This window comes from Ahaetulla prasina, chromosome 2 (genome assembly GCF_028640845.1).
Source record: "Ahaetulla prasina isolate Xishuangbanna chromosome 2, ASM2864084v1, whole genome shotgun sequence".
In the NCBI taxonomy this organism is placed as follows: Eukaryota; Metazoa; Chordata; class Lepidosauria; order Squamata; family Colubridae; genus Ahaetulla; species Ahaetulla prasina.
Window position 1 is genome coordinate 127,653,816 of NC_080540.1, and position 13,761 is coordinate 127,667,576.

General features: G+C 39.7%; 1 protein-coding gene across 2 annotated transcripts in view; it reads right to left on the reverse strand.

The window, feature by feature from the left end:
- MGAT5B (alpha-1,6-mannosylglycoprotein 6-beta-N-acetylglucosaminyltransferase B) overlaps positions 1-13,761 on the reverse strand; it is a 301,884-nt gene that overhangs the window by 275,073 nt on the left and 13,050 nt on the right. For both annotated transcript variants that reach the window (XM_058172876.1, XM_058172875.1), the window contains exon 2: positions 11,444-11,556. In XM_058172876.1, the coding sequence (XP_058028859.1) occupies positions 11,444-11,556 (113 nt within the window). The remainder of the gene's footprint in view (positions 1-11,443; positions 11,557-13,761) is intronic.

Consider the following 13,761-nt stretch of genomic DNA (forward strand, 5'->3'; position numbering starts at 1 on the left):
TTACAGGAAAATGCCACCTGAATAGCAAATGGACGAGTTCTAATAATCACGGAAACCTTGCAACGGGATACTTTGCTCTCTCCCTAAAAATAGAATCTCCCTCACACATTGCATATCCTATCTTTTGGCCACACACATCTGAACAGAACTGATTCTTGCTTCCCTGTTTTTCAGGCTTGGCTGGAAACCTGCTTCCCTTAGAAACCTATCTTCCACTTTTAAACCTTAAATTGGGATACCATCAGTGGTGGGATTCAAATAATTTAACAAGCGGTTCTCTGCCTTAATGATTTCTCCCAACAACCAGTTCACCAAACTGCTCAGAAAGTTCTCCCGAAGTTGTACAAACTGGCTGAATCCCACCACTTCAGCGGAGGAGGATCATCAACACAGCAGTCAGGTTGTAAAAGCAAACGATCATTCAGCTAGCAAAAAAAAATTGGGTCAGTTAAATTGAATGTAAGAAGCCATGCTACAGAGAGCTTCACTGGAGTAACTGTGTGTGAGGAGAGAAGTTAAAGGAAATCCTGGCTAAATGAGAGTTTATGGGAATGTGACCTCTGTTTCTGAGTCTCCTAAGGTACATTTGTGACAAGGTTTCCCTTTTCTATCAAGTGCATTTCATTAAATTCCACAAGAATCAGCACAGCTTGAGGCTGGAATTTGGAGACACTCTGGCTAAAATTAAAAGTGGGGTTACGAGAATTATTAGACCTAAGGGGCAGCAGGGAAAAAAAGGGCATGGTGAGACAATAATCATGTGATTTGTGAAACTGGAACTGAAGAAAGCTCCCTGAACATTTTGCCGAAAGAGATTATTAATGTTTTATATGCCTATGCCAGCAGATCACCAAATGCCTTAGCAAGGAAACAGGCAAGAGAACATCTGTTTCCCCAACACCCACTGCATCCTAGAGAATATAAAACATCTTATTTTTACATTAAGAACTTACCTTTATCTTTTTTATGGTTTATTGCTTTTATGGAAATTTCTTTCATTATTGTGAGTTGCCCAAACTTGTTGAAGTTGGATGGCATACATGTTTAATACATTTGTCATTATCCTCTTCTTTATTTTCACCCTCACCCAACCTACCTGTTGGAAAAAGCAGTGCTTCTTTGTATCGTCTATTTAATTCACTGCCTTTCTATACCCCCTCACATCTTGGACATAAACTGTTTCAATTCCTACCCTAAAAACGATGCTATAGAGCACTGCACACCAGAACAACTAGACACAAGAACAGTTTTTCCCCAAACGCCATCACTCTGCTAAACAAATAATTCCCTCAACACTGTCAAACTATTTACTAAATCTGCACTACTATTAATCTTCTCATCATTCCTATCACCCATCTCCTCCCACTTATGACAGTTTGACTGTAACTTTGTTGCTTGTATCCTTACGATTTATATTGATATTGTTTCCTGATTGCTTATTTGTACACTATGACTATCATTAAGTGTTGTACCTTATGATTCTTGATGAACGTATCTTTTTCTTTTATATACACTGAGAGCGTATGCACCAAGACAAATTCCTTGTGTGTCCAATCACACTTGGCCAATAAAAAATCTATTCTGTTCTGTTCTGTTCTGTTCTGTTCTGTTCTGTTCTGTTCTGTTCTATTCTTTCCCAGGAAAGATAAAAGAACTTAAGCACGGACATCAATACCTAAAATTTGGGAAATGGGGGTCTCACTTGAGACCCAGAAGATGGGATGGGTGGGAGCCACCACATTTCCCATCTCCATTCAATTAACAGGAAGAAAGAGCTGGTATGTGTCAAAGCTTTCTTTCAGAGTGAGTATAAGGAAGAAGGAGGCGATTGGACAATCTTTGGATGTTACTAAATGACCCAGATAAGACCATTCCATTTTATTCACAGTAATGTCCATTGTACATATGTGGAACATTGATGTTGTGACAATCAGAGTCAACCTGTCTATTCTCTCTCTTAGTACATAGATCATTTCATAAGTGAAATTGCCCATTAGATGCAAAATTATCCATTTCAGGACACAAAGATTAGTTATCAACATCTGGCTTTTTTTTCCTGTTGCGCTACTTTCTATGAAACTTTAAGGTAAATGGTATTGAATACAATAATTCATAAGCTAAGAAGCAAGTAATAGGAAAACACGCAGTAGTTCTTAGCAGACATAGTATTTCACAAGGTGAAAGGACAGAATTAATATCTTTTGACATCTACTTGCTGTAATTTCTCAGGGTAGCATTTAGTGAAGAGACGTGACATTTTCAGGAAATGGATGGATAATTTTCTCTACTTGTGATTTCTGAGAGTTGCATTACATGCAAAAATGGGTATGGAATATCTGAAACTGATTAGAAAATATCATTGTGCTAAGTGGCTTGGCCTTTTGGGTTGAACAGTTTTTACATGGAAAAGAAATTCCACTGATAGGCTGCAACACGTACAGGCTGCCTAGTTTGCCCATGTAATTCAATATAATAAACAGGGTTTTTTTTAAAGATCATAACACTTTGCGGGGGGGGGTGCCTTCAAGTCAGTATTGACTCCTGGAAACACCTGGACTAGCCCCTACAGTCTTCTTGGTAAGTGGTTTGCCCTTGCCTGCTTCCTAGGGCTGAGAAACAGAAACTGGCTCAAGATCATCTAATCCTGCCTAAAACAGGACTAGATCATAGCCCATTAGGATTGCTCAAATGTAAACTGATGCTCCAGAAATAGTCTTCCCAGCCTCAAGTCCAGAGGGAGCGTCTTCTAACTCATTTCCAGTACAAGAACACAATTGGAGATGGGGTGGGGGAGAGAGATTCATTCTTTTTGGAGGATTCTCAGTGTCCTTTTTCATTCCCTTTTCCCAAGTGGCAAGTGGCTATAATCTTTCCAGAGGTTCTCTGCCCCATACAACTCAAAATGAGACTTCAGAAGCCACCTCCATTGCACAACCACTCAGGACCTGATCTTGGTGTCTCGAGCTTTACAGGGTAATCACATGCAGATCAGAGGTGGGTTTCAGCAGGTTCTGACCAGTTCTGGAGAACCAGTAGCGGAAATTTTGAGTAGTTCAGAGAACCGGTAAATACCACCTCTGACTGGCTCCGCCCCCATCTATTCTCTGCCTCCCGAGTCCCAGCTGATGGGAGGAAATGGGGATTTTGCAGTATCCTTCCCCTGGAGGAAGGGAATGGAGATTTTACAGCATCCTTCCCCTGCCATGCCCACCAAGCCACGCCCACCAGGCTATGCCATGCCCACCACACCATGCCCACAGAACCAGTAGTAAAAAAAAAAAATTAATCCCACCACTGATGCAGATGGAGAGGAGGTTAATGAAGAGTTATTCCCCACTATCCAATCCTTTCCATGGCTGTACAACTGTAAGAGCATAAACTTCCAAGCTGGATTTCATGTTTGAACCTTGCATAATTTGTCATAGCCACCTTCTGCTATAATTCTGTTTTTTGTCTTCATGTTGTAGTAATTGCTTGCTCTGGTCACTTCTATAATACTTTCAAAGTTCTCCCTAATCTGCTGTGACTAAATTTGACCCAGTTTCAAGTGTTCGGGCTGGCCTCTTATACTCCCCATACAATGCCCAAGAGTCTCTGGCCCCAGGATTTTACCACCCGTTTAAAGACTGTTATTATGGTGATCAAAAATGGACAGAAGACAAAAATTATTCTGAGCTGATGACAGATACTGTATCGCTGAATGTAATGTTTTCCCTGTTTCACCCTTCCCACTTGCTCCATGATAGCATTTTAAGTAAGCAAGCAACCTTTAAAAAAAAGGAATAAACAGTCTTGGCATAGCTATTGTACTGACATTTGCAATAGACAAACCTATGGAATAATAAATCAAGGCTGACACTTAGAGGTTTTTGAATCAGATCATGATTGAGTAGAATAGATTGAATAGAAGCCCATCCCCATGGCTATATGTGAGGCAAAGCAAAATCCTATATTTATTTATTTATTTTATTTGTTTGTTTGTTTGTTTGTATTGGCCACCAGCATAGCAAAAAATCTGTTCTGACTTAGGCTTCCTTATAAAGTATACAGCACAATCTTGGTCCCGGCAAACCTCTTTTATTCAAATGGCTGTGGATTATTGTCATTCCTAGTCTGAAAGGCTTTGCAAACAGTCTATCAGGGGAGTGCTTACAAACGCTCACCTTATCTCCCTTGGAATGCTGCAGAGAACTAATTGCCAAATGCAGGGCAAGCTCGAACTTAGCACAGAGTCAAACAGAGCTTTTCCAGAGCTTTTACCGACCAGATGAACTAATTGCTTCCTGCAAAAGCTCATGTCCCATTCACTTCTCTTTTATGTCTTATGGGAGGGGCCAATCATCTCCAAGCCTTACTCCCAAGTTGACCCTGTTTTCTTAATTGTTCCTGTCCTCTGGCAGCTCTGCACATGCACACACTAGGAACAGGCTGATGCGGTTCTTCTGCCTTGCTGATGTCAGACTCCTGAGACTCTGGAGGCAGCGAAGAACTACCAGATGGCCTTGGCCCTCTCTCTGCCTCTGACTCAGAGCCCTCATCTGAGCCTTCCCCAGACTCCAGGACTGGCCCATGTTCCTCCCCAACCTCCTCACTGTCCAAATCTGCTGCCAGCTCTGCTGGCTGCTGTCGAGCCACAACAAAATCTGGGAAATTAGCATTAGTTTCAAAGGAAGGAGGAGAAGGAGGAAGAGAAAGAAGACAAAGTGAAGGGGATCTTGTTGCAGAAAAGGAAAAAAATGGCATACCGTTTCTATTTTTTCTCTCTCTCATCCAGAATCAATTCAGCTACAACATTAGAAATTCTTTTATTTCCAAATGGGAGCACTCAATTGTATTTGAGAAAAAGAAGAGTTGTTTGATGATGGCTATCTTCAGCGCTCATTTTTTTTTTTATCATATCTTTCCTGAGTCAATTTCATTCGAACTTATAAAAATAGAGTTCTGTCCTTTTTCCTTTCCAGACACCACTGCAGAGTTATCAAAACATGTTGGCCTGAAATCCCTTATTCTGTCCAAGTTATTTAAACCTAAACTACCTCTACCATAGTTACACAATGGCTGGAATAATAGTTCGGTCTTTTGAAGTCTTTCAGTTATGCCCTTCTCCCATCCAAACCTGTTCATTAGCTCAAATAATTATTTTATTTAAGGCCTGGCTTTAGTTATCTACCTTTAGAAAGTAGGGAAAGAAGGTATCCACAGATAACTAGTGCCCTGTCCAAGTACCTTTACTTTTCTCAATGTGCCACCATTTATTTTTTTTTAGTTTGAATTTATATCCCGCCCTTCTCCGAAGACTCAGGGCGGCTTACACTGTGTTAAGCAATAATCAGCCATCTTACCACACTCAACATCATTTCCTTGCCCTTCAAGATAATATTCGGCTGAAAGTAAACTCTAGTGGGAAATGCTGTCTAGAGAAAGTGAATGAAGGCAACCACATACATTTATGGCAAACTATAGCTTGGATACTGTAAAAATGAGATGTCACAAGAAAGTAATTTGTTTCCTTCTCAGCATGTTTTTAACCACTCATTTCACAGGGTTATCATATAGGCTGAGCAAATAATCGCTACAAAAATAAATTTCACACTGGATATTTGCCGTGAAAGATCCTTCTCCCCCCACCCCCACCCCCACCCCCGTCCTCTGAGCCCTATATCAAGCATGTGTGACTATCTCTAGAGGAGCCAGGGAGTCAACAAGCTTGTAGCTTAATGATTGATGCAAAAAGAAAATGGACCTCCCGCACAGGCAACAGATGGCGGACTCAGAGTCAACTCTCCAACTCTGAAAAGTGGTTTGAGTAAGTGTTCCAGTTAAGTAGAAGGTTGTCATGATTAAAATTAGTAAGCAGAGCATCTTTTATGCTAATTCTCCAAAACAGAGTTTAAGTCCGCATGTCTTAATGTTGTCAAGCTTCGGAAACACTGCTCTAATAAGAGCTGCATGTGATGGAATGTGCATCTGCAGGAAGAATTTTGGTAACACGGAGCTTTCCCAGAGAGAAGGGACTGCACAATCCCCAGCACAATTCTCTTAGGATATACATCTAGTAGGTGGGAAAGTTATAGCTTTAGCTTAGCAAGATTCTGTCCAAAGGGTGTAAGCAAATAAAGAATGGACTCTATTGGATTTCACTTGGACCTGACAACATGATACATAAGAGGTACAGTGAGTCCTTGACCTATGACATTCATTTAATGACTGTTTGAAACTACGATGGCACTGAAAAAATTGACTTACAATCCACCCTTAAAGTGATAACCTTCATACCAAATTGATCGCAATTTCGGCACTTGGCAACAGGTTCACATTTGCAGCAGCTGTAGCATCCTCTGGCCATGTGGTCATGATTTGTGACCTTCTCAGCTGACTTCCAGCATGCAAAATAAGTAGGGGAAACTGGATTCACTTGACTGCTTGATTCGCTTAATGATCACAGTGATTTGCCCAGTGACCACAGTAAAATGCTCATAAAATTTGGTCTGGTCACATGATAATGTGCTTAATAACCACACCACTTATGACCGAAATGCCACTCCCAACTGTGGGTGAAATTTGGGGAATTACCTGTAATAGGAAATTATTAATTCTTTCCCAATTTATATCAATGGCATCAAGAAGTTACAAAGCTAGGATAATGATATGGTGTGTGGAAGTTATCTGGTCAAGAATTAGATTTACTACTCATGGTTAAAAAGATACCAGGCATGCAGATACTCCTTACACTTTGAGAGAGAGCTTTGGAAGACACATCCTTGCCACAAAGTTGTTGTGGAATTCATTAAATCCAGTTGTAATGGTCATAACCTTATTGTCCCAAGTTGAAATAAGAGAAAGTGAATTAACTCTGTGATGAATTTCTGCAAGTATTTAGATAGGTTTTATCTTTTTTTTCTTATGACATACTTACAATGCTGAAGACAACCAATCAAATCAAGGTCATAGTTTAATCCAACTGGATAACATTGGGACACATTCCCTGTTTAACCATAATATGAAACTTCCACTTCAGAATCAAATAAGCCCACTTTATTTACAAGACTTCAGAGTGGGAGATTAGTTAATTACCTGTCAATGAAAAAGCAAGAAATAAAAGGGATGGATAGAAATTGGCTCTTTATTTATCCACTGTTAGGGAGATTATGCTATAATGGAGAAATAAGGTCCAGAATATTTAGAATAATGGTTTAGAATATTGACTCTAAACTATATATTAGCAAAGACTTTATGAATGAGGTTGGAAGCTATTTGATTCATTTTCTAGGTTATTTTTTAATTTTGCCTGAACTTATTTTTCCATAACATTCATTTATTAATAATAAATGTATCAATGTAATGTAGAGAACCAGTTTGGTGTAATGGTGGGTGACTTTGGCCCAGTTATTTTCTCTCAGCTCAACCCACCTCATAGTGTTGTTTTAAGGGGAAAATAGGAGAAAGAAGAACTATTAGGTATATTTGCTGCCTTGAGTTACTTATATAGTAACAAAGGTGATAAGAATCTATCAAATAAAAATATTAATAACAGGTTGAAAGGAATCATAATCATATTTATACAATAAAATATCCCCTTGAGTTCGGTTTGATCTGCCTCACAAAACTTAAATGATCCTGACCTTAAACATCAGCAACTATCACCCTGAATAAGAAGGTCAAGAATTTTAAAACTCAGGTTATATAAGGCATAAAATATATTGAGGTCTAATAAAATCCTGTTCAGAAGTTCAGATCCACAATAAAATCTGCAGGGAGAGAAACATTGAAAGCCAGCAAACACAACACAATCTCTTCTTCTGGATCCATCACTGGCATCCTTCAGTCTCAAAAGACTATGGTGTCTTGCTCTGGAAAGAGGTCCTAAAACAGCACCTAGTGTGACTAAAAAGGCCAATTCGAGAGTGGCAATCCCTTCCACACTGAGGGCAGATACATTCTGTCCCCTGCCCAGCCCCCAGATTTCGCTCTTTGCCTCAGCCTGCCGAACAAATGTCTCTTCGAATTGGAGAAGGCCATTCAGCTTCCAAGATGAATGATCAGAGATCAAGGTTTCCCAGTTGTTAATGTCCATTCCCAAGGCCTTTAGATCCCTCTTGCAGATATCCTTATATCACAGCTGTGGTCTCCCTCTGAGGAGCTTTCCCTGCACTAATTCTCCATAAAGGAGATCTTTCAGAATCTGACCATCAGCCATTCTCACGACATGCCCAAGCCAGCGTAGCTGTCGCTGTTTCAATAGTGTATACATGCTAGAAATTCCAGCACATTCCAAGACTGTGCTATTTGTAACTTTGTCATGTCAGGTAATGCCAAGAATACGTCAGAGACAACGCATATGAAAGTTGTTCAACTTTCTCTCCTGCCGTACGTAAAAGGTCCAAGACTCACTGCAGTAAAAGAGTGTGCTCAGGACACAGGCTCTATAAACCTGGATCTTTGTATGTTTCGTCAGCTTCTCATTAAGCCATGCTCTCTTTGTAAGTCTAGAAAATGTGGTGGCCTCTTTACCAATATGTTTATTCAGCTCAGCATCTAAAGAGAGAATGTCAGAGACGAGGTACACAAAGTCATAGACGACCTCCAGTTCTTGTGCAGAGATTGTAATATAAGGAGTTGAATCCACATCCTAACCCATGACTTGAGTTTTCAATTTGGCCGAGTTAAAACTTAAAAAACAGTAATAAAACTATAATAAACCCCTATTAAAATTAATATTACTTCAAGCCAGCCCTGCGCGATAGAACAAAAATGTCTTCAACTCGCAACGAAAGGTCCATTGTCGTAACCCTGGAGGCAACTCATTCCAGAGGCCAGGTGCCCCCACAGAGAAGGCCCTCCCCCTGGGGGTCACCAGTCGACATTGTTTGACTGACGGCACCCTGAGGAGGCCCTCCCTATGGGAGCGCACAGGTCAATGGGAGGCTATTGGTGGCAGCAGGCGGTCCCGTAAATAACCTGGTCCTATGCCATGGAGCGCTTTAAAGGTGGTAACCAACACCTTGAATTGCACCCAGAAGACCACAGGAAGCCAGTGCAGCTTGCGCAGGAGAGGTGTTATATGGGAGCCTCGAGTTGCTCCCTCTATCACCCGCGCAGCCGCGTTCTGGACCAACTGGAGCCTCCGGGTGCTCTTCAAGAGGAGCCCCATGTAAAGAGCATTGCAGTAGTCCAGGCAGGAAGTGACGAGGGCATGAGTGACCGTGCATAGGAAATGCCCGGTCTAGAAAGGGGCGCAACTGCGTATCAGGCGTACCTGATAAAAAGCTCCCCTGGAGACGGTCGTCATATGCTCTTCGAAGGACAACCGTCCATCCCGGAGGACGCCTAAGTTGCAAACCCTCTCCATTGGGGCCAATGACTCGCCCCCAACAGTCAGCGATGGCTTCAACTGACTGTACCGGGATGCTGGCATCGACTTTGTTCTCGATGTCCATCTGCAGTCTCAGCTCCATGTTGATGACAGCTATCTTACAGCTGTTATCCAAGCAAAGCATAACAGTACAGGAAACTCTGCCAAACCTGGCATGGCCACCTCAGACTCTAACCAAGAAGACAGACAATGTCAGTCCATTTCAGAATTGCCAGACAAACCCCTGCCTGAGCAGCTGCAGGAAGAGGAGTCTGTGCTGCCCAGTAACTAGGGGACACAGCTGCCACTGCCAGTCTCACACATACTGGTTCAAGGACTTGCCTTGAGTAGAGCAACGACTTCCAAAGGAATAACATTGGGGATGCTAGAGCTCAAGCCTCTCCATTGGCAACAATTGATCATTTTATCCAGACTCTTGTGCCTTGATTCCCAATTTGAAACCTCATGACTCTAGGTCTGCTGATGACCCATCTACAATGTTTGGACTCTTGGACTTCTCGTGATCATTCTTTTGCCTGCTGTTTAGGAGTTAGAATTATCTCCAAGCAAACTTGCTGGACTTTGAGGGGCTTCATTTTGTGTAGGTTGCTGTGCATTTGCACTCAAATTTCCTTTGTTGCTTGTTTATTTGCTTCACAGGCTTCTCGGTAAAAGTTGCAACCACCTCTGTGGATGTTTGTGAATGTGTGGTCTGAGACAGGACAGATCCAGCCCATGAAGAATTTAGTACCATACAACACATTAAATAGTAACATTGGCCTATTTCAATTTTGACTTGGCTTAAACTAAAGTGCCCAAATTGTTCTCTTATGCACATCAATATGCTACCAACAACATTTATTTTCTTTCAGTGGAGGAAATTGTGTTCAACATCTTACAAGATTTTGGTATTTCCATGAAAAGTATTCTTAAAATGTTGGAATAGAACTGGGGTGATTCAGTTCACTAAATTATTTTAAGTCAGTCACTCTCTTTCAATCAATCTCACAGGTTTTTGTTTTGTTTTTTGCTGTGGGGAAAACTCAGAAAAAGAATGCTATTGATGTGGCCTTGAGTTTCTGGAGGAAAGATGAGCTATAAATTCAATATCAACTAACAGTTCTTAAGAAGTTTGAAGTGAGAATAACAAAGTGTTGCAAGATTAGACCAGTTCACAGGATTTTTTTTACCACTTAAACAGTATATATTTATTTATTTCAGCTTCCACAACAGGGATTCCCCTCACGAACCTCCAGTGAACCTCAGACCACAGATTGGGAACTGCTGGTATAACCTTGGTTGATATGGTTCCTTTAAACCTACCATAATTTTATTCAATTCCTTTTGAAGGTATGTTTTATAATCCTGCTTCTTCCCTCTGAACACCATCTAGTCTGGCTAAAAATTTCCCATAGTTCCTATATGGAACCTGATATGGGATTCAAAGGGGAGTATTTATGGTGATATATACGATCATATTTTACATAGAAAAAAATGTTTTTTGTCTTTTACAAATAAACATTAATACAGCAGGTCATCCAGTGCAGCTAAAAGGCGAGAAAGGTAGACTAAAAGAGAATGTTTTCATGCCATACAAAATTTAAATATGGAATTTACCCTTACAAGATTTAGGGATGACAGTAGCTTGGGAATGTCTGTAAATGAATTAGGAAAAATTGTGGTAGTTAAATCAGGATGGACATGTATTATTCCAAATATCAAAGCCACGTAATTCTTAATATTGTTGGGGTAGAATTGTGAACATGCCCTAATAGTGAGCTATCTGGTTAGTTCCTATGGAAACCAAAGGCTGGGGTTGCCCTTTGTTTGATCCAACATAGCTTCTACACTGTTCCTTGTGTGTGTTTGGGACCCTCCTGAGGTTAGGAGCAATTAAGGATGCAGTTGACCATATAGCACACCACACATTGATGGAACCCACCTCTACTTGCTTCCAACAGCATTTCTTAGTGCTCAATGGCAACCATATTTCTCTCTTCACCAGCCATGTTTCCCGAAATTACTAAAGGAAGTTAATTCTCTGGGCTGTCAAACTGGAAACTTCTAATTTAAAATGAGTTGTGATGTTACCTTCTGTCCTGATGGTGAATGGAGAGTCTCCCAGTCTTTTGGCTGAAAACTGCCCTCCCAAGGATGTCATTAAGAAGCAGAGAGTGAAAAATCCAATGCCTACCACAAATATCCTAAGTGGAGAAAAAGAAAGAAGACACAATCAGAAACATAGCTCAGCATTATTATTCATAAATGACTTTAGTGAATATTATTTCAGATAACCTCTCCTCCAGAGAAAGCTAGTATTTGTCTACATGATACCAGGAGGTAGACATGTTGTCCTGCATGAGAACCTTATTGAAACATTTCTGCACAGTTCTGATGAATCTTAAAAATATCATTTAAGATTAAAGAGGAAAATATAGAAATTATTAGAGATTGGATAAAAGTTATGGAAAATGAAAGGAGGAATAAAGAAATTATTGAAAAATTAGGGTTAAGTTGGTTTGAAAAAATACAGATAGAAAAATGGACAAAACAACTAAGGGAAAATTATTCGATAAATAGATGTGAAACTGAATTTGAATATTTAGTATCTCGGATTATGAAAGATGAAATTGGGCTAAAGGGACTCGTTAGTAGGGTTTATAAGATTATAAATTCTGATGAAAAATTACAAAGAGTGATGAGGACAAATTGGGAAAAAGATCTTAATATTGAAATACCAGAGTCAGATTGGAATGTGAATTGGAAGAGTAGAAATATGAGAACTTTATCTATAAGGATTAAAGAGCACAATTATAAAGTTGTTTGGAAATGGTATTTGACTCCAGTAAGATTGTCACAAATGGATAAAAAAATTAGTAAAAAATGTTGGAGATGTGAGATGGAATTGGGGACTTATGAACATATGTGGTATAATTTTGATAAGGTTAAAAAGTTTTGGCAACAATTGGAGAAAATGATATTTGAAATGATGGGGAAAGTAATAACATTGAGAGTGGAAACTATATTATTGTTGGTAATTAAGGAAATAGAATTAACAAAATATGAAAAAGAATTGATTAGAATTATGATTATAATAGGTAGAATTATAATAGCTAGATATTGGAAACTAGATGTGATTTTTAGAATAGAAGAGTGGAATTCTGAAATGTGGAAATTAGCTTTAAATGATAAAATGACATGTGATATTAAAATTAGAAGTGGTGTGTATAAAGAAGATATTTTCTGGAAGACTTGGAAACCATTTGTGGACTTTGTGCTTGCAACATTGGACGCTTCGGTACCTGTACCTCGAGAACGTGGATTTTGGCGATCGTGAGGATATATCCGAAGACCCAAATCTTCCTTTTTTTTTTTTATGTATAGCACAAGGGTGTAATAATGTATTTTCTTTTTGTTTGTTTGTTGCAAAAAAAGTAATAAAAAAATTTTTTTTAAAAAAAATATCATTTAATTACTCCAAACTAAAATAATAGAGTAACATCTCACTTTAATAGAGACCCATTTCACAGACTGCAAATGCAATAAACATTTCCCTTGGATATCTCCCCAAATAACAGACAAATCTGTTTCATTTGAATCAAATTAAGGGGCCCTTAAATATAATGTAACCTAACATAAACATATACCATTTGTATTGAGTAACAATGTCATTAATTGACTTAAGTGACAAACGGACATGAATAGCGTTATTTGGGTTCTTTGTGTAACGGTGTAGTTATGCAAATGACATGTATTGGTACAAATGACACACTTTTTTAGATTTGAGGCCTTTCCCCACTTGCAATTAACTGTAGCACAAAAATCTGCGGCAACCTCTTTTTCTGCCATTTCCCTGAGGTGGTTAACTTCAGCCCATCTACAGCCATGAGTGAGACAGCTTTCAAACATATACAATATAGCTGTACAGGTATTAAAGCAGTACTGCCCTGCTTGAGCTAACAAAAGTCAATAGCACCTACTGCAAGTTATGTAACAGCCATTACACTTGTTCATTCATTCCAGGGGATTGAGACTGGCTCATTCTGTTTTTGGGAGGGCACATTGGCTCAGCAGTTAAGATGCTGACCTTGTTGGCTGGAAAGCCAGAAGCCCAGGTTTGAGACCCGAACACCACATGATAGGGTGAGCTCCCATTTTCACCCCAGCTCCTGCCAACTTAGCAGTTTGAAAGCATGCAAATGCAAGTAGATAAATATGTACCACTTAGGTGGGAAGTTAACAGTGCTCCATAACATTATGCTGGCCACATGACTGCAGAAATATCTTCCAGCAGTGCTGGCTCAATGGCCTTGAAATGGAGATGATTTCTCAGATTTGCACAATTGTGCTAGACTGATCAGTTGGCAATAGAGCATATCCCTACACTTTATGGTCCTTATTGCTTTAAT